The 21,996-nt window shown below is 40.5% G+C and overlaps 1 protein-coding gene across 2 annotated transcripts in view; it reads left to right on the forward strand.

Annotated features, from left to right (window-relative positions):
• The first annotated feature begins 8,169 nt into the window (after positions 1-8,169).
• RGS12 (regulator of G protein signaling 12) overlaps positions 8,170-21,996 on the forward strand; it is a 145,328-nt gene continuing 131,501 nt past the window's right edge. Inside the window, exons 1-2 of one of the 2 annotated variants that reach the window (XM_075194353.1) lie at positions 8,170-8,393; positions 18,615-20,541. In XM_075194353.1, the coding sequence (XP_075050454.1) occupies positions 18,688-20,541 (1,854 nt within the window). In that variant the 5' untranslated portion in view covers positions 8,170-8,393; positions 18,615-18,687. The remainder of the gene's footprint in view (positions 8,394-18,614; positions 20,542-21,996) is intronic. The other variant, XM_075194354.1, reaches the window with a different exon arrangement.

A 21,996-nucleotide genomic window follows, 5' to 3' on the forward strand; every position in this document is an offset into this window, starting at 1 on the left:
CTGAATGGACGCCCTGGTCCGCCTGTGTAGTGGGAGGAGCTAACAACCTGGTGTGCTTACGCCACCTTCTGCGATTACAGAAGGGGAAGTTGTTGTACCGGGGACAAAAATTCCTCTTGGCGGCCCTGGGTACATAAAGACCCTTACATAATGTTACTATGGAGCCCACAAATGTCTAGTTACTCCCTTATAAGGGAGTGGGCCCAGCTTAACAGATTCAAGCCTATCGCAGTTTCATACCCATCATACACTGCCTTGTGCCCAGTGTAATAGTCCCATGTCCATCATTACAGTACATACTGTCCTATCCACTTAGGAAAACACTTGTTTCTGTGAGGGGAGAGTGAAGCCAAAGCGTTCAGTGAAGCCAATCAGCATCATAGTGCTGTCTGACATGTCGTGGGCTGCAGGAAGTGGCCCCGGGCCACCCGTTGGACAGTGCTGACCTATGTAGTTGTAAATTTGAGTAATCTGTGGTTTTCGTTCATTTACGCCATGAAGTCTACCGCGGAGACCATGTGTGTCTATATACGTATATTTACCACGATCAAAAGGTGTTATTATTACTATTATTTATAAGGCACTACAGATTCTGCTGCGCTGGACAAATACAGATAAGACATAACTAGTATAGTAATCAGAATCACAAATACAGCAGTTACACATAAATAGCACAGATGAGTAACACTGTAGGGGCTCACACAGAGTGTAGTATGACGAGGACAGACCAGGGAGACAGACAGTAGACAGATATGAGCAATAAGTAGAGAGCTTAGATTCTATTCACAACAATCTTAAATGTCCCTATTTTCCATCAGGATATCACATAAACCACACTGCAAATAGACCACACAGCCGCTTAGGAGACTTTCTTACCCCCTCTTGTGCACTTACTGGTCACATAAGGAGCATGCGGACTCTTTCTTTCCTGCTCTACACTACAGCCTTCTGTCTTCCAGCTGCTGCCAGACCTATTTATCAGTTTCACATAGACAGGAGCACAAGGTGATGGGAGCTCCCAAAGATCTTCTCCACCGTGTTACATTACCAAACCCGTTAACCTTTCCTGGAAAATCAGGACAAAATTGATCACAACCCGAAAACACCCCAACCAAGTCCAGATCCATCCACAATACGCCCTTGTGAGCTGCTGAAAATCAGGACAGTCCAGGTAAAATGGGGACTGTTGGCATTTGTTCCTTACCCTCCATGCACCTGGTACTCCACAATGAATGGACTGTTGCCAGAGTACTTTTTATCCCAGTGTGTTCTCCGGTATTCCCCATAGGATATAAGAGGTGGGTACTTTGCATGTTCAATAAATGTTAAGGCCGTTCAAGACCCTCTCTTCTCAGTAGTCAGAATTAAGCTGCTCCCCATAAAAATGTACTGAGATATGTTCCTGGAATTGTTGTATGTTTTATTGTAAAATAGTAATTGAAAGAGCTGTTGCCACGAGGGGGTAACATATACTGTAAGTGTCTAGGTCCCTGGACAGAGGTAACGGCTCTCTCTGTACCCATAAGCCAAGAGCACGGGAACCAGAGCCAGAATATAAAGTTGTGCCTGGAGACCGGAAGAGACACTCCGTTGGAAGAATGTTAAGGCTTGAAGGCAGGACTGGTGAAGGGTTATGGTTCTTGTTGGACTGCCTAGAATCAGAGGCTACAATGAAGGACTGAGGGGATCTTCTTTATCCTTCTCTGCGGGGTCTTGTGACGGTGTGCGCCCACCGAAAGTGGGGTGACACAAAAGAAGGATCACTGTGTTGCTGTCAGTAAGAGAAGCATTCATCACCATCATCATCATTTATTAATATAGCGCCACTGATTCCGCAGCGCTGTACAGAGAACTCATTCACATCAGTCCCTGCCCCATTGGAGCTTACAGTCTAAATTCCCTAATATAAACACACATTCACACACACACACACGTCAATTTTGATAGCAGCCAATTAACCTACCAGTATGTTTTTGGAGTGTGGGAGGAAACCGGAGCACCTGGAGGAAACCCACGCAAACACGGGGAGAACATAAAAACTCCACACAGATAAGGCCATGGTTGGGAATCAAACTCATTACCCCAGTGTTGTGAGGCAGAAGTGCTAACCACTAAGCCACAGTGCTGCCCCAAGCATTGTTACCAGTAGACCCAGGGATTGGCTCCAGAGAGAGACCAATATTTGTGCTTGTTATAATACAGTGTGACTTGTTAACCCTTTCTTTAAAAACCCAATAGCCTTGTTTGTGAAAAACATTTAATAAAATTGGCATATTAATCAATGACGGCAAACCGCCGAGAATAGGCTGGACAGTAGTCACTTAACTCTGGTTGCGTTTTCCATTGGTTGGTACAGGCAAATACCCTGTGCCAAGTTATCGTGGCAGCGGGTATACATTACCAAACAATGCCACCTTGGAGACTGTCACTGTGTATGTGATAGCGGGTAATCCGGCAGCAAAGGACTCTGGGCGCATTCCCTGACAATGAAAGAACAGTTAATGAAAATCCTACTATATACACAGAACTAGTATAATACATTTTTATATTTGTCAGATGTACAATGAATTTCTAAGCATATGTTTTTAATAAGAGCGGTAGTAACTTTATTTATGGAACCCACACTGTGTCCTAAAAGCATTTGTCCAGGGGTCATGTTGTACTGGTTACTAAGCAGGATAAAAATCCACTTAACTGTGCAAGTGTCCAATAAATTTGATTGAGCTTTATGATAAAAGGTCTGAATTATTTCCACATCGGCTGTCCCTCCAGTATCTTTTAGCTATACTGTCTTTCCAATCATGGTTAAGCAACGTTTGAGAAAGTATTTGAACACATATGCATACGCTGATGACTATATATTTATTTCAACTCCTCATTAACGAAGTGCAGAAAAGTAATTTTCAACCACTATTTCTGCTTCAGAAATACTATTTGCTATGCATTTGAAAGCGCAAGTACTTCATCATCATCATCATCATCATCATCTATTTATATAGCGCCAGCAAATTTCATAGCTCTTTATAACTGGGCACAAACACAATAATTAAACAATACTGGATGATACAGACAGAGAGGTAAGAGGGCCCTGCTTATAAGTTTACAATCTTTTGGATAATGGTAGTTTGATACACAAGGGTAAGTGTTACATATTGTATATTGGTCCAGCCAGATTGTAAAGGTAAAAAGTGCTTAGTGGGTCATATGATCCAGTCACACAGCAATGTTGGTCAAAGGGTTGTTGTCTTGTGTGAACTGTGTAAAAGGTGGTAATAGGGTAACCTAGTGAGATAAAGAGGGTGGTTGAGGAATATTATAAGCTTGCCTGAAGAGGTTGGTTTTCAGAGAACGCTTGAAGGTTTGTAGACCAGAGGAAAATCTTATTGTGCGGGGGAGGGAATCCACAGAGTGGGTGCAGCGCAAAAATGTAATGAGAGTGGATGAGAGACACAGATCTTGTGCAGAATGGAGATGCTGAGTTATTTTGAGACAAGTGAGGAGATGTATGTTGGTGCAGTTTTGTAGATGGCCTTGTAGCTTAGTAGATGTGTTTTATATTGGATTCGGTAAAAAACAAGCAACCAATGTAGAGACTGACAGAGTGGAAAATCAATTTAGCCGCTGCATGCAAAATAGATTGTAGGGGTGAGAGTCTGTTTAGGGGAAGTCTACTAAGGAGGGAATTTCAATAGTCGATGCGGGAGATGATGAGTGCATGCATTAAAGTTTTTGCAGTGTCTTGTGTGAGATATGTGCGTATTCTGGAAATGTTTTTCAGATGTATGTAACATGATTTAAATATATACATGTATTGTTATAAGTACCAGAAACTCTTTCATTTCGACATATTAAGCAAACAATGCAAACTTCGACCTTTTAGCGGAACCTTAAAATATATGCCAACAGTCACAACAGGAAGCGATAAGCCACTCTGAGGAAGGATGTGTTCTCATCTGGAATGGCTATGGTTTGGATTAGGTTGTCCTGCAGCCCTGGGAATGTGGGAGAGTTACCCAGAATTTAGGAGTTTCCTGGACATTCCAGCAAAGTGGGCAAATATGATGTGGCCTATTTTGCTCTGGTTTTCCAATTGGGAAAGAGAACATGGATGTATTGATCCTGCCCAGTCTCCATCTACCCGAATCTCTAACAAAGCAATTTATTATTTCTGTGACTTTAACATTCAGGGACCAATCATTTTCAGAGGAGACCGGCTAAAAGCAGTAGCACTCTTTCATTACAGTATATCTTATTCACAGTAGACGAGATGGGCTATTATTATTTTGCATTTGGCATATGTCAGTTTTGACAGATCAGACATTGTGGATAATGTACATAATTATAAAGTGTTTAGCTGTTCTGTGAAATATTTGTTCTCCATTGGCTACAAAACAAACACAACTGAAAAATCCCCAATTCATCCCTATTAGAGACGCACAGTAACACACAATACCGGCTCTGACTTCTCTCTCTCTCTCTCTCTCTCTCGAGTTCTTCATTCAGCAACTCCTTTGCCAGCTGTGATGTCAGAAGAGACATCACCAGGAAAACAGTCAGGCTGGGTACACACTACAGAAAATTTCTCCTGATGTGATATAGTAAACGATTTTACCAAAAACTGGAAAATAAAAAAAAAAAAAAAGTCCGGATCAGCATGCAGATTCATGTGTACTCACTAAACACATTTTGCATAATTTACCTTCAGATCTGTGCTCTTCATCTGTCATTACCATTGGCTGAAAAGATCCTGACTCTGCACACTCCATAGAGACCTATGGACACTGCCGGTCATCAGCTCCTACACACTGCAGAATTTCGAACAACATTGTTCCATTGTTGAACGAGATTTTTAGTTTGGTTTAAAAATCAAATGATACGATGTGCTTTGGAACGATAATCGTTCATTGTTGGAGCGTACACTCTAATTAAATATCGGGCCGAACTGTCGTTTATTGCGTGATTGGCCTAATATTAGTCTGAAAAAACTGTAGTGTGTACCCAGCCTTACTATAAAAAAAAAAAAAAAAAAGTACTGTACTACGTCAGTGGCATTTCTTTTTAAAAATGGTCAGTAAAATAGTGGCTATGACAACAATAAGTGGTGAATTAGCAAGGTGGTATATTAAAGATTTGGTACTGCTACATGATATGTATCCAAAAGTACATGGAAATAAATCAGCTCTAATCAAATCAATGATTAACTGTTTACAATATGTAGAGGGTTTTACTAGTTTTAATCCCCCCCATCCCCCTATAAAGACCCAAGACTTACTACAAAACCAATATGAAATGCTCATTAAGCACAGCAATAGTGTCATTATTTTTTTAATACTCATCTATCCAAATTAAGTTGGAAGGCCCAGAAAATAAGAAAATCAAGAAAACATAAAGAGGCAGCAATTTCCAGGGACAAACTTTTAAAACCTGGGACTGGATATACAGTAGGAAAATCAAGGTAAATTAAACAAGAGAGGAACGATACTGGTGCAATATCATCACCTGCTGATTTATCAATGGAGAAAAAGCCCTATAGGCAGCCAATATAATTATCACCAATGATAACACTGCTATCGCCACTAATGGTGGTAAGATTCACTGGCAATGCCTTTGCTTGGGGAAGTCTATTTAACAAGTATCATGGCGGTACCTGTAAACTTTTTTTTTATTTTTTAAAAATAACTTCTTTTTTTTTTTATAACTTTATTTTATACTAGTGGAACTGTTTTATTAAGTACACTGCGCATGTGAGAGCCACGTCACGTGTGCGCATATCTGGAGAGACTGGTCCTTGCAAAATAAGAGGACAGGGATAAAAATACAAGTAGTTACAAGAGCATATCTCCCAATGGTACAGATATTGGCGATACATCCCATTCACGGTCCACAAAATAGGGCAAGACTTCTCAGGAAAGTCGGATGAGTTTTGACCAAATCTGCCCATTTGTGCCCGGGGTTTGGTCGAAACAGGCGCGGAGCTTATTTTGTCCCAATGTCTGTCTCTCCTGTGTGTAGGTGACAGGTGCGCTTAAAGCCCATTTTACACATTTCGCCAGAGGAATTTGGGCCTAAGTGCTCCCAGTACTTCCCCAACCACAACACACAGCTGAATGAAATGACTATCGTCCCAGCGCTGATCATGACTATTACTTCTGTGAGATGCAAATGTATAAATACAGTGTGGAATAGCATGCCACTGAATGACATAGCAGTACTGCTGAAACTTCTCCCCTGAGGTAAGCGGCCTGGTCTGCTGCAAATTGCGCTGCACTTTCACACATCTCTATCAGTTGATATCTTGGCGATCAGACAAGTTAGAGTTTCATAATGAACACTTGGGGAGGACAAACTTTTCCTGATACTATTCTGTTGTAGTCTGTGGCGCTGATGCAGAGTAGAACGCAACTTTGGGCGTAAATTACGGGCCAAAAATGCGCGCACAAAATTATCATATATCAGCCCATGTGTTGAGGCAAAAAAATCTTGACAAGCATCCAGCTCTACATCTGCAGCATATGGCAGGTTTATGGTACGCTACGTACTTATACCCACATACACAGAACCAGTTTGTAAGCACAATACAACTTTGGAAACATTTGTTTTCATAGGGAAAAATGGATTTGCAATTGGGCTTCATATAATACAGCAGATATACCCTTCCTCCTTGCATATACATGAAAGTAACAAATTATTTTTGGGGAAAATAAACACACAAAATCCTATAATATATGCACAATCAGTAAGCACCCAGCAGCTTTAAAGGTGAATTCACAATCAGCCAATCAGAAGCAGCTAACTTAAGGTTGTATATGCACCAGCCCCGCCTAGGCTGTAAAAGACATATCTCTGTCTGCGTTCTGGTCTTCATCGGCTTGCAATTCCCACAAAATGCGCTTACTGTACTTGGCCTGTGTTCCCCCATCATGCCTCTTCAGTGACACACAGGGCTGCCAGGAGGAATTCAGGGCCCCGGTGCAACAACTCCATAGGGCCCCCCTTACAGCTGAGAACAAAAAAAAATTTGTGATTTTCTGCATCACTTATTTTTTATAATCTACTGTTTTAACTTAAAACAAACATACATTGGTTACAATAGAGAAAACATGCTAGCTATGCGATTATTATTTTTCAGTAGCATAAATATTAATAAAAAGAAATATGTATACATATATCATCATTTATTTATATAGCACCAACATATTCCGTAACGCTTTACAATTGGGGACAAACACAGTAAACTAATAAACAAACTGGGTAAAACAGACAAAGAGGTGAGAAAGGCCCTGCTCGCAAGCTTACACTCTATGCTATATATAGATATATATGTACATATCCTATGTACTGATACTTTGATTATTCTGTTTTAATTATAAACTTCAGAAGCCTTGAAATATGCACATCTATGTGTGCTTGGCCTGTATGTGAGGTTAAATATTTCCCAACTACTCTATTGCTATCAGTACAGCAACCACCAAACTTTGTTACTTGTCCAGCTAGAGAGTGTAAGCTCTGTGCGACAGAACAACCCTTTCTGACTATCTATTGCTCTATTCTTTCACCCAGATTGTTGTGCAACACTTGCAATGACCTTCTCCACAGCGAACTTACTGTGCTTTATGTATTATTATGTGTGCCCTATAGAGTTGTCTTTAAATATGGGTCATTTATTCATATACATTGTCTGTGCATTATTGTCTTTAAATATGGGTTAGTTCTTCTACAACCAAAGTACCAAAGTAGTTGCTTTACCTATTATAACAAATTATATAACTATAATAACAAACTATATAACTTATAGTTTGTTATTATAGGTAAAGCAACTACTTTAGTACTTATATCATATAAGTATCACTGCACAGAAAGTAAGAGGTCTGGCAGTGGAAGGTTGTCCCTGGAGCAGATTGCAAGCTCTGCGGGTCACATCGGATGATGCACCTGGAGCAGATTGCAAGCTCTTCGGGTCACATCGGATGATGCACCTGACAGGGACAACAATAAACAGAAGCTCGGTGTAACCACCAGCCCAATGAGCGTCCTCCATTCATACCAACACAAGCATCCCCTTGGAGACCGGAGGGAGGGGAGAGCAGGGCGGACAGGGTGGGGATAGGCTGCAGCCCCGGCTGGAGGAGGAGGAGGCGGCGGCCGCGGCTATTGTCAGCTGGAAGGAAAGTTGAACGTTGGGGAGGGAGGGAGATAAGTTTTGAAATGCGATTTATTGTCCTGTGTACGAGCTGGGAGAGCGGGGACCGGAGGCGGTGAGTGCGGGGCCGCTGGGAAGGAGGGAGGTAACTGGGATCTATTGTGTGCCTGAGCCCCCTGGGCTGCATGTACTGGATGTCCTGGGGCCTGGCCCACAGCCTGCTCTCTGCACCACAGCTAGACCTGCTGCTGCTGTAAGTACACAGTACTCTGTACCTACCTCAGATGGGAGCATGGACTTACTGCATGGGCTCCTTCATAACTTGGGATTCTGTACTCACATCTGTATCTGGTATTCTGCATCTGTGACTTGTGAGAAACTTAAGCATAGGGTGCTATAGTTTATTTATAATATATATATATATATATTTATTTTATTGCTTTTTGTCTGATGTTGGGTAATGCATTTGTATGTAGGTATGCTTCTATTCACCATCTTACCGAAAAGTACATACAAGATTGTTTGGGGTCTCTGTCCTGAGGAGCTTACAATCTTATTAGGTAGTTAGAGGTAATCATGTCACTCAGAACTTACATATTTACCATATATTAGGTTTATTTAATATGGATCTTCTCTTTCATAGCTTTACAGAATATGTCAGAAGCTGCTAGGTAGATAAATGATAATAGAATACTTTGTACCACCCTGCAGATAAGGGGGTAACGAGCCGTGGAGTGGTTTTATCAAGCTGGTACAGTTTATAGAACCTTGATTTGTAATGGCGCTATTATAGGCTATAACAGGCGGCAGCTATGTGGGTGCTTGTGCACCCTCCATAATATTTGTGCTGCCAATAACATGCATATGTATATGCATAATATAATATGTATATGTACATAATATGCATGGCATTTTTCAGTCATACGGGTAAAGGGGGTACTTAAGCACCCCAAAAATTTTAGAATGTCTCCTATGGCTATAATAGGGATTCTGTTACTACATGTCTATTATAACTAAAAGCTAATGTGGTTATTAACAGTACAGTTTAAATAAGTCACATGAATGTTAAAATAGATTTGCTAATTGCCACATTTATGTCTTGTGATTGTCAGCCAACAATAGACTCAAACTTTGGCCTCCATTACGAATAAGTTGCATTTAAAAATTTACCTGTTGTGAAATTACAGATACCAGTGCGATAACATTGATGTCTTGGAGTTATAGCGTATGAACCGTTTCAATGCAAATAGGTTACCTGCTTAAATACAATAGGCGGTCATGCCTCAGTAAGTAATCATTATACATTATGCCAATCACGAACGCTGGTCTGATTTGTCCAGTGGATAAACTTTTATCAAAGAAGTTGATAAGAAAATACCTGGGAACCCAAAACAACAATACAAACAGACTAATACCACTGGCTGAAAGGGCATGCTCAGACTTGTAGTTCCACTACTGCTGGAGAGCCACAGGTTGTCTGTGTAGAATGCACACGTATTAAAATAATTAATGGGAAAAGGGATATAAGCTGTTGTCACTAACATGATTATGTAACTGTAGACCGATGTAGCATGGTGACTTTAAAAGCTTTTAATTTACAAAGCAAAATTTGTCCTAAATTAACTCTAATGTAAAATAATAAGACTGATTTCTGTTCCTTCGCAAGTGACGTACATGAATCAAGACTACAGACTTTATTTAACAAAATATGTCTGTGGGAACGCCTCTACATGGGAACAATGATGTTATGCTGCTGTGAATATATAAACAAGCTTGCTGGGGCCTGTAGTTCTACTGCTGGATAGCCACACCTTGCCTACCAAGTTGTGCTCCGTGACCCATAACGGTGCAGACTTTAAGGATAACCTTATTTCAGCGCACTCAACTTAATTTGTTTTTAATTTGTCTCTTCGCCCATGAATTTACTCAGCTGTGTGGGCGCAAACGTGTGAGCTGACAAATCAGCCATTAGATGGTTCTGAACAGTTATATTACATGAAGCTATAATGACTATCATCAACAGCCATCATTGTCTACCGTTCTATGGTAATCATTGGTATGAAGCTTTAATATAAAACGCTCCGCAAGTGCTAGTTGTACCTCAAGCAGGAATGTGGGCAGCAAAATGTAAGGTATAATTTTAAGAAGAAATCCATTTTCTTGCTGCAAAATCCAAAATTGGCTGTTTTTACCTTGTTGGTATATATTGAAAGTAACAATATTTTGCTTTTACATGAATAGAGAAGTTTATGAGTATTGGGGTACAAGGAGCACAGTTTAAATTTGCAGGTTCAGGCAGCAAACTGGTTTGGCAAACCACCAGTCCAAGGACACTTGGATGGCTACTGGCTGTCCTGTGATTGTTCTCTTCTAGGACAGCATGCCATAAGCTTATAAATGGCTGTTTAATCCCCCTTTTTAGTGTGAAAAGAATTGAAAGTAAGAAAAAAAAAAAGTAACTCTTAGTTGCTGAGAGACACGATGTGAATAGGAGGCATTTGTCAGACCTCCCTGGGAATACAGCAAGTTGTTGATTGTGTATTACAGTTACAGTGGAACAAACACTCTGCCTGTAGATTGACATGTAACAATTGTGGTGCTGCTGATTTCTACTAACAAGCTGTCATCACATCCTCTGTTTAATGAAAACGGCACTCTGTGAAATCATTAAGAAGACCTGTTGCTTGCTGGCTTGGTGTTATATTAAATTAACATATTCGACATGGAAGTCCTAGCCTCCCTGCTAATTATCCATATCCTGAACAGAGGTTAAACACCTTTAAAAAGTACTTTCATGTAATCCCACTGACATACAATAGGGATTTAAGACACCCTGATGTATAAAGAGTTTATTTTCTCTTAGACATTGGAATATAATATTTTTTTTGTCTTTTAGAACCTTATGGTTTCAGAGTAACAATGTGATGTTGAGTGCTCCTATTGGTGGTTTGGATGTTGAGATGTAGGTTTTCCTGCGGGTTATCCTGTCTTAAGTTATAGGAGTTTTGGTACTTACCGTGTTCACCTGGTACAGAATTTAGTTTACTAAAGATTCTAAAAAGAAAAGGTGGAGGTGTTGTCCAATGCAACCAATCAGATTCTAGCTATCGTTTATCTAGAATGTACTATATAAATGATAACTAGAATGTGACTGGTTGCTACTGGCAACACCTCCACTTGTCCTTTTTAGAAGCTTTAGTAAATCTACCCCTTAGTGTTCTGGCACTAGCGGAATGCAACAGATGAAAGCAAAAGATATTTTCGTAGCTTACGTCTGAATGTCGTACACCAGTGATTGTCAACAGAGGGCCCCGGGAGCCTTCACCTGCGGCCTCTAGCTCCTTGCTGCTTTATTGGCAGATTTATATGTTATAGCTGGTAACACGTGTGTAACATGCCTGCTGATATGTAACCACACACAGGTGTATGTTTCTGTGTTTAAATGTATTGTTTTAACTTATTACTGAGATTAAGGGTAAGAGTCATTTTCAAAAGTTAAAGGGTCACCCATGCGAATAATATATATATATATATGTGTATATTTTATTTTTTTGATAATTTATTTATGTATTGTGCTTTTTGTCTTAATAAAAGGTAAATCTTCCAATAAAGAGAAAGATAAACAAAAGGCAGATGTTTAGTAGTGAAAAGAGTACAGAAACAATTCAGACACTATTAGCTGAAGGTACCACTCTGTGTGTGGCTATCGATACCTGAACTTCTAGTTCCACTACAGGAATTACTAGTCTGGTCGTGGAACGATTTGTAGGCCACTGCTACTGCAATGATCAACTTTCTTTCCAGCTACTTGGACAATCTTTTCTTGTGCTGAAAGCCTTTAGCTGAGCTTCTGTACTGTAATTTTGTCATTTTAGCCTTCCCTCCTGCTGTGCCTTTCAGCTATTCCAGCACATCACACCGAGAGCGGCTTTCTCCTGAGATTAGTGTTGCTCACATATAGGGCAGAGGGCCTTGTCCATCTCCTAAGAATATGATTGTACACCTGTGTCTTCCTTATAGAGCAGGAAATACAAGTGTTCACAGACGGCTTAGATCGGACTGGAATGTCCTCCAACCCTCATTATAGTCACTGCCGGACAGGTTATTCTCATTAATCGGGAAAAGGCAGCATCTCTTCTTAGGATTGGGCTACATTGGTGGTGGTTTTGCAAGCCAGGGTCAAACTGATGGCACTCAGCTTCCCTAGGTGCAACAGGATACAGTCAATGTATACACTAGTTCAGTGTGGGCTAACCTGTGACACTCCAGGTGTTGTGAAACTACAAGTCCCAGTATGCAATAAGCTGCTATATATTGGCAAAGCATGCTGGGACTTGTAGTTTTGCAACACCTGGAGTGTCACAAGTTAGCCAACACTGCAATCGTTGTATTTCTACATCAGACTATCAGCAAAATTGTGCTTTCATAAAATGTAAGCTGTAAGCTCTACAGCATTGCTATGCAACTTACATGCAATTTTATATCTATCTATATATCTATCTATCTAGCTATCTATATCAGATTTTTCCTAGCACCCCGTAGTTGCACACCTGAACATCGCAGACCATTAAATCCCTCCCTTTAGGATGTCCGCATACACATGTGTTCATGGTCTAGCCTCATAATGATTAGATCAGATTATTATAGAGCTTGGTGTTTGATATGGGAGAACATACCATGTAATATCCGCAGCTTAAGGACAAGCATTACTGATTATTACTTAATAGTTCTTGTGAACACTTTATTCTATTCCTGCTGATTCCTAACGCCGGTCTTACCTATTTATTAGTAACCTGATTATTTTGAGCCCTGTTCTCCCCTGCATGGATCAGGAAGACGTATATTTACTTTTAGAGAGGCGTGGTATTTGCCTTATTGCTTTTCCTCAGAAGGCAGCAAGACTATTCTTAAGTTAATGATGTTGTAAAGTTGTCACCTCACCTTTATAAACACGGAATAAATGGCACTTTCTACAATATAAGCTGCGTGTTTATTTTCCTGCATAACATCCTTTGATGTTATTGTAACTTGCAGGTGTAAAAATAAATGTTCACACAGTAATGTGACACACTGGCTGGGCACATTTAATAGAAATAGTTTTGTTTTGTGTGTCTCATGACCTTCAGTTTTACAGTCTCCTGGAGGAGGAACAGACGGCTGATAGTGAGTTGGCGCCTTTATTTAAATGGTGCTGTACTCTGCCCTTTTACCTGTACGGGTCACTTGACTGGAAGTGAAAGGCGAGCCGAGCTCATTATTCATTTACTCAGAATCTTATTTCAAAGACCGTAGCATGGAAAGTGACAGGAAGAAGTGACATCCGCAGGCTTTGCCTTATCATGTACCCTGCTCTCTAGTTTATACTGTACCTACCACTTTATTTTTATTATCCATTATCACAGGCGTGTGATCCATTGTAACCTTCTAGAAATAATATTGGTGCAATACACAAATAAAGGATACTATAGAAAGAAGTCGCTTATATGTGGCTTATTGGATTCACTTATTCATTTCATCATGGAATACGGTCAAAATAAGTCATGCGACACAAGTGGGCGGAGTGCGTGGTGCTTTTTTCTCACTTTTGACAAAACAAAACTTGGAACCCTGTAAAGAATATTTGTATAATTAGAAGGTTGATTATGCATTCTATTGGCGTTATCCCCTTACTGAATCGACCTGCATCTCCTCCCGCCCCACTACTGACTAATCTATATTTCTGTGAATTTATACTTATTTTATTTATATAGCGCCGATCATATAATGGTTTGCTGTATAGTCCCTGCCCCATTGAAGCTTACAGCCTCAATTTTTTTCAGATGTCAATTATCCTACCAGTATGTTTTTTGGGATTTTTGGAGGAAACCCAGGCAAACACAAGGAGAACATATAAACACCGCCCTGGGTGGAAGCGAACCCCAGCGCTGTGATTCGGCAATGCTAAGCACAATGCTACCGATATTTAGATATAACTGTATGTTTACTGGTGGTGTCACTTAGTGGTATATTTACTAACCTGCGGGTTTGAAAAAGTGCAGATGTTGCCTATAGCAACCAATCATATTGTAGTTATCATTTATTCAGTACATCCTACAAAATGACAGCTAGAATCTGATTGGTTGCTATTGGCAACATCTCCACTTTTTCAAACCCGCAGTTTAGTAAATATACCCCATGGTCTCATTCACATACCTCTCAACATTGATCTCTTCAAGCAGAGGACGTGGCCACTGGGGTTGTGCCTGGCAATTTTAAAGCGCTAGGCTGCCCTGTACTGTCCTCCCCTCCAAACCCCTTCATTCACTTTTAACTCTGATACATTACTTTTTTCCTTTTATTATTATTATTATTATTATTATTAATAATAATAATATTATTATTATTATTATTATTATTATTATTATTATTATTATTAAGTGCCATCATTCTCAAAGCACTGTACAGAATACATAGACATTACATACCGAAACAAAGAGTGTAGAAAGCCTGGCTCAATATTGCTTACATTATATTTGTATTTCTGTTTGCCAAGAATGAGGATCATTGTTGCAGGAAAAAAGACATTTAGAAATGGAGTGACGAGCCGCCTTGGAGTTATGTGATCTGTATAAATGCATAGGGGGGATTCAATTCCCCCCAGATTACGCAGCGTTAATCCTGCTACTGTTATTACAGTTAATTTAACCCGACTTTCTGAGCTGTGAGCAAAAAGCCGGCATTGGAATTACCGTAATAATGGTATTTAAGCGCACTGTTACCGTAATAACGGTAATAGTGCACAGGAAAGTAACGCGGCAAATTGAATTCCCCCATAGAGCCTTATTCCTCATTTTCTTTTACTGCAGGCTTTGAGTGTCTGTAAGGGCTGTACCATTATAAATTTGAAAATGCTGGGACTTGTAGTTCCACAGGAGCTGCGTGTTGTCTATACGTTCAGAAAACTGGGAGAAAGTTTTTCTTGTTTTTTTTTTGTGAAATGGTAAAAGTACCTTGTACTTGTCTCTTTTAGGCATAGAGACTAGAATAGTACATTTAATAGGAGAACACATTCCAATCAGAACCTTAACCATCCCATCATTCCAGGACTGTCTGCTACAGAATTCTATTTAACTTTAATCTATCAATTAGTCCCTTGGGGGTTACAATGTCCAAGTCTTACTTCTTAAGTCTTTTGTAAGTGATTACCTCTGTGTGAACCTTATATTTCAGCTTTTTAGTGACATTTAGTGCAGTGATCATACGATCTTTTTGTATTGTTAATATACTGTATACTTTATGCTATTGATGAATACTATGTGTACTGAATATTGTTGTGGTTTCAGGCCTTGTATGGTAAAATAATATTTTACTAGGCAGAGATAGCTGCTCCTTGAGTCTTTTTGATATGTTACCATTAACTTTATACATCTTTGGCTATGTCTTTTATATTTTCTCAAGCGTATCTTCTTCTCGTAAACCTAATTTCAGGAGCCTATTTGTCAAACATGCACTGCACGGCAATTTTTTATTGCTGCTTATCACGGTGATAAAAAAAATACTTATTGCTGCGATTTAACAATATTATAAAACTAAACTATCCATAGCAACGAGGGCTAGTTATCACCTTGAGCTTACAGTTGCACTGCTATAACAAAAGGAAAAATAAAAAAAATAAATATATATAAAAGCTTTAAAAAACAAAATAAAAAAAACTATGGTATATAAAACATATATGGTAGATATAATTTATAAGTAATACTATATCTACCCAGAAAATAATATAACATCCCCCAATCGTTTCAAATAGATCATGCGCTAAGGAAATTATTTGTTTACTCAATAAAAAATTTTTTTTCGTGTTAACGTCATCCAGAGATATTATCAGAACAGGGATTGTAGTGGTTTAAATAGTTGAGCCCATATAAAGACTCTTGGGTACTCCCAGTGACTGGTGAGCGCATGTTCAGGTGCGTGCTTGTGAAGTCAGATGCTCTCCATTTAAACCCAATCAGACTATTCACTGATGCCTGAGAAATAGGTGCACCCCCTTGGGCCTGAATCATTAAGAAGAGCAAGGCAAAAAAAGGAGTAAATATTCTCCAGGACAAACCATGTTACAATGCAATGGGTGCAAATTAGTTTATTATTTTGCACATAAGATAAATACTGGCTGTTTTTTCATGTAGCGCACAAATACTTGATAGCTTATTGGGGCAGCATGGTGGCTTAGTGGTTAGCACTTCTGCCTCACAGCACTGGGGTCATGAGTTCAATTCCGAACCATGGCCTTATCTGTGTGGAGTTTGTATGTTCTCCCTGTGTTTGCGTGGGTTTCCTCCGGGTGCTCCGGTTTCCTCCCACACTCCAGAAACACACTGCTATCAAAAATTGACCCTAGTCTCTCTCTCTCGCTCCAATGCGGCAGGGACTGATGTGAGTGAGTTCTCTGTACAGCGCTGCGGAATCAGTGGCGCTATATAAATAAATGGTGGTGATGATTTTTACCCTGAAATTTTAAAGATCTAGATCTAGGACATGTCCTACCCCAACTATAAATCTGCTCCCACATTTTAAATTTACCTCCCCTCCAATGCAACATGGTTTTGTCCAGGTGTAAAGTTATTACTTTTTTTTATGCTTTACTGTAATGACACTTGTGTTTAAGCATTGTCTACCATAGGTTCAGATACTGCCCCCGCCTTGTTCCTTACTCTGATCACAGGCACGTGACACTGACCGAGTCTTAATTTAAGTTTCTGAACCTGTGCATTGAGCATGATATCTGTCAAATTCCTCTATATTGTCACCTGCTGGCTGGTGAAGCTATTTCCGGGATCCGCAACGTGTGGGTTCCTTGAAGCAAAGCCAATTACTCCAGTTAGACTCCACAGCTTATAACTAGCCAACGCCAGTTGCTGGTAGCACAGGGGGTTCATATCCTAGACTGTTGCAAACAATCCAATCAGATTTTCTGGCTGTATTTGACCATTGGTGGTCCATGTTTAAAAAAACAGAACATTGTGTTGGTCCTGGGAGTTTGAAGGGCTCTGGTAAGAGACATGCTGCTGACTTTTACTGAAGGTCTTCAATGAATCTGAAGGTTTTTTTTAGAATAGATGGTGTTGCCTTTCAGTTGTGGTGAGCTTTGAAAAGTTCTGAAGAGAGATATATAGTTAAAACTCAGTAGTGGCCACTCCAGTGTGTAAAACAAAATAATATGACAAAAATAACGGCTAATTATAATCATAGTTGCCAACATTGGCAGGTTAAGTTCCAGGAGGTCCGGGGGTCAGGTGGGCGTGTGGGTGTGCGGCTCGAAGAGCGCTGTTAGCCCCGCCCCCAAAGCTGTCACCGCTTTTCCCGTCCAATAAAACAAGGGGGCGGGGCCACAATGACACATCCGTGACGCCGATAAGCCCCGCCTCCCCCATTCAATTTCCACCGTCGCCCGGGAATCAGTAGAATTGCCCTCTCTCCCGGGAGACTGACCCAGATTTCGGGAGTCTCCCGGATATCCCGGGAGAGTTGGCAAGTATGATTATAATGCATGTCATCTCATTGCTTTCTGTTACTGGCATAAAGAGGGGTGTCTGCATTTGTATTATTTTTCCTTTTCCTACAACTATTTTTAGTTTTGATGATCGACTTTGTATACGCACAACTTGTTCCTGTATTTTGAGTCAAGCGTATATTATACTTGTACCCGTATAGATGGAGAGGCAAGTCAGTGGCGGTTCACACGTACGGTTCAGTACAGTAATCTGAGACGCAAGTCATCCACTCCCCTTAAAGATGCATCCTATTTTGACTCGCACTTATCTTTAAGATAGATTTAGGAGACGTATATATTTGTACTTCCCCTAGGTGGGTGCAAGTCTCCAAGCTGGTGGTAACTGCTGCTTATTTACACCAGATGTATCTATATTTTATATTTTAAGTTATATTATATATATATATATGTTATATTTAGAGCTATATGCGAATCAAAATAGAGCTGCAGAAACGAAAGCGTATGGATGCATTTTTTTGTATGGACGCAAAAGCCGCAACTTTATGTCAACAGTACTAACCTCCTACAATTTTTTTATTTGACTATGAATTAAGAATTTCGTGTTTCGGTTAATGGATCACTAAATAATGTGCCCCTAGGCTGTGGATGACCTAGGCGAGCTCATAAATATTTTGATGAAATGTGCACATTTTATTTTATCCAATCAAATACCCTTGGCTCCTGCCAGCATATTAGTATTTGAGAAAAGTACACCAACTAATTTGTTACAGAATAACTTTATAAGGAACACAATGGCTGTTTAATTAATGCATTAGCATGTTTTAAAATTGTCATGTATTTTTCACCCTTAACGTTAATGCCGTGCTCTCAAAGCAACAAAATATTGTTTAACATTTTTGCCCGGCTGAACTGACTGTTTATTGGCACGAAAATGAATTCAATGGGAGACAGATGTTTAATGTGTTTTGTATTTGTGTTTTTCAGGAGCCTGTGACGTACCAGTCGAGAAATTGAGTATTTTTGTCGGCAAGATTCCTTCTTTTCATATGTAAATGAAATGCATAGGTCGTTCGATCCCGCCAAGAGTCGGATTAAAATGCATATGTCCCAGCGACTGAGGTGCGTGGAGGTGGCGAGGGGAAGAGCAGGGTATGGCTTTACTCTCTCTGGACAATCTCCTTGTGTCATAAGTAGTGTTATTAAGGAAAGCCCTGCCGAGTTTGTAGGGCTCAAACCCGGAGATCAGATATGTGCCGTGAACGAAATTAATGTCAAAAAGGCATCTCACGAAGACGTGATCAAGCTGATCGGAAAATGTTCCGGTGTCCTTCACATGGTCATTGCTGAAGGAGCTGGTCGCTTGGACTCGTGTTCCAGTGATGAGGAAATTGCTTTCTATGAAGGCAAGACTTGCTTGAAGCCAAGGCCCGATTCAAAAGCTCTGGGCATCAATCGAGCAGTGAGGGTGGTCGAAGAGATGCAGTCTGGTGGGATATTCAACATGATCTTTGAGAATCCAGTAGGTGGAGGAAAGGCTGACAACCACGCAGCAAAACAACGATCAAGGTCAATGTCTGCTTCGCACTATGAGATGAGAAGGGACAAATCAAATCACAAAATAGACTCACTTTCAAGAGATGAAATATCAAAGATGATAAACAGTGACTCCGTATTCACCAACGGCCTGCAGAACCTGGAAGACTTCGAATTGGATGCAAGCATCTTAAATGTTGGCATGATAGTTGGGTACCTTGGCTCAATAGAGCTTCCCTCTACAAGCTCTAACCTTGAATATGACAGCCTACAGGCCATTCGTGGATGTATGAGACGGCTGAGAGCGGAACAAAAAATCCATTCGCTTGTACTGATGAAAATAATGCATGACAACATCCAGCTTTGTACCGATAAAGCGGGTATTATAGCTGTGTACCCGGCAGAAAAACTGGCATTTAGTGCGGTGTGTCCCGATGATAGACGTTTTTTTGGACTCGTAACTATGCAAAGTAGTGATGACCAAAGCTTGTCACCGGACGAAGAAGGGATTTTGAGGACCTCCTGTCATGTCTTTATGGTGGACCCGGAATTGTTCCACCATAAAATCCATCAAGGCATCGCCAGGAGATTTGGATTTGAATGTACCCCAGATCCGGACACTAATGGTTGTTTGGAGTTCCCACCTTCTTCTTTACCAGTTCTGCAGTTTATCTCTGTACTCTACAGAGACATGGGTGAGCTCATAGAAGGAATGAGGGCGAGAGCTTTTCTGGACAATGATGCAGATGCCCATCAGAACAACAGCACCAGCAGTAACAGCGATAGTGGAATTGGGAACTTTAACCAGGAAGAAAAAACTAACAGGGTGTTGGTGGTTGATTTAGGATGCGCTCCAAACAAACATGTCCCTCATGGCATTTGGGAGAATCCAGGAGGAAGAGGACAGAACCAACCTGCTCTACAATGGAATGGTTATTGTAATGAGGATGATGGACATTTTCCAACACATGGAGCACTAGCTGATAAACCACAGAACTTCAAGAAGCATTTAGGTCCATCTGCTCGCATTGAGGTCCCGGTTATCCCAACCAGAGGGCCTCCGCCTCCATCAAAGAAACCCAGCCCTCTGGATGTAGGGGGTCAAAAGAAATGGTTGCCAGTTCATGTGATACGTGATTGGCAACAGGGGAATGTTAGTGATCAGGAGTCCTATGCCGATTCCACCGATGGGTGGTCCAGTGTTAATTGTGGAACTTTACCTCCACCTATGAGCAAGATCCCGGCAGACAGATACAGAGTTGAGGGAACCTTTGTACAACCTCCTGCTCGCAAAGATGACTGGTCCAAGAAAACATTTGACATACACAACCTATTTGGAGCTGGAAACACTTCTAAGAAGTCCAGAGAGAATAGAAAGGTGAGTGTCTTAAATTGTAACGTCTTTGTATATAAGCTTCATTCGTTACAAGTTTAGAATGTACAATTAAAGTGGTCCCTCCTCCAGTATATGGGTATCCGGTATCATTGGGGAGACTTTTCCAAATATAGTGGTTGTTTGCAGATGCTCATTGACACTTTAGTCATAGATTTAGAATTTGATGAACATTTTTTTGTACTCATTCAGACCCGCACACATCTACAGTTCTAATACATAGATAATACATATATATGTATACACTTGCTTGCAACTTTTTCAATAGCAAGTTGCGCTTACGCTCTGAATCAGGCCCAGTATCTATATTGTTGATAACGCAGCTTATTCTTTTGATAGGAACCAGTGCCGCATGAAAATTGGTCACGAGGAGTCTCTGTGATGCCACTGGTTCCTAATGAATGTGTAGGCTGCATTGTCCAGTGTGAAAACGCCAGTGGAAATAGACTTATCTAGAAGCTGCGACACAAATGGTTCTGGTTCTAATGATATAAGTTCTAGCACAGCGACTGACCAAAGTTGGGACAATTGCTTCATGCAGGAAACATTATTTAGTAATTACGTCTGACTGAGTCTGTGTACATAATTCCTACACCGTACATAATGCCTGGACATGTGGCCAGAGTTTCTGGGGCTCAAGGGTCAGTCTATTTTCTCCTCATTAAGTGCTCAGACAGGCTTATGCTCCCATTAGCGAGCTCTGTGAACTAATGTATGTATACAGGGTTCTGTTTCTGTCGTACTTAACCCTCATAACCTGACATGTAGCTATTTTACAGAACCCACTGCATTATTCTTAGTTCACGTTATGTGTAACTTCTTCTTTAAATTATGAAACACAAACAGTGAAAGAATAACAATCACCAAGATCCTCTCAGTTTGTTTTAACCTGATTAAGAAATCCTTTCTGTACTGAGCCCTGACAAACTCAATAAAGCCCCCTACTCGTCTCAGAAGTGGCTTCAGGTGTTGCAGTCGCCCGTCTGGTTCCCCAGTGGATTCAGCGACAGGTTTCAGGCTGTTGTAACGTGAGGTCCGCGCAACAGATGGTAAAGATAGTAAAGAGCAGGGCCCCAGTTACTTCAATATGTTACTGGTTACTCGCACAGTGAGCGGGATCGGTGGAGGATCGGAATCTTCAGGTCACCTGAGAACTCTTTAACTCTTTAGGAGCCAGTAGAGAGAAATACAGGCAGGATATTGTACAAAGCATCGGACTGTGAGCAGCTTGGTTATATGCATGAACCTGACTTTCCATTTTAGACAATCCGCTCCCTATCTGACCTACCTCTATGTATAGGGGGCTGAGTAGGGGGTCACAGTGTGCAAAGATTCATCCAGTCCACCCAGGAATCCTCTTTAATGAAGGTGAACAGAACAGTTCCATACTGCTGTACTCTAGGGGACTCCGTGTGCATCTAATTCATAAATTAATATTTC

The sequence above is a fragment of the Mixophyes fleayi genome, chromosome 1 (genome assembly GCF_038048845.1).
Source record: "Mixophyes fleayi isolate aMixFle1 chromosome 1, aMixFle1.hap1, whole genome shotgun sequence".
NCBI classification, from domain to species: Eukaryota; Metazoa; Chordata; class Amphibia; order Anura; family Limnodynastidae; genus Mixophyes; species Mixophyes fleayi.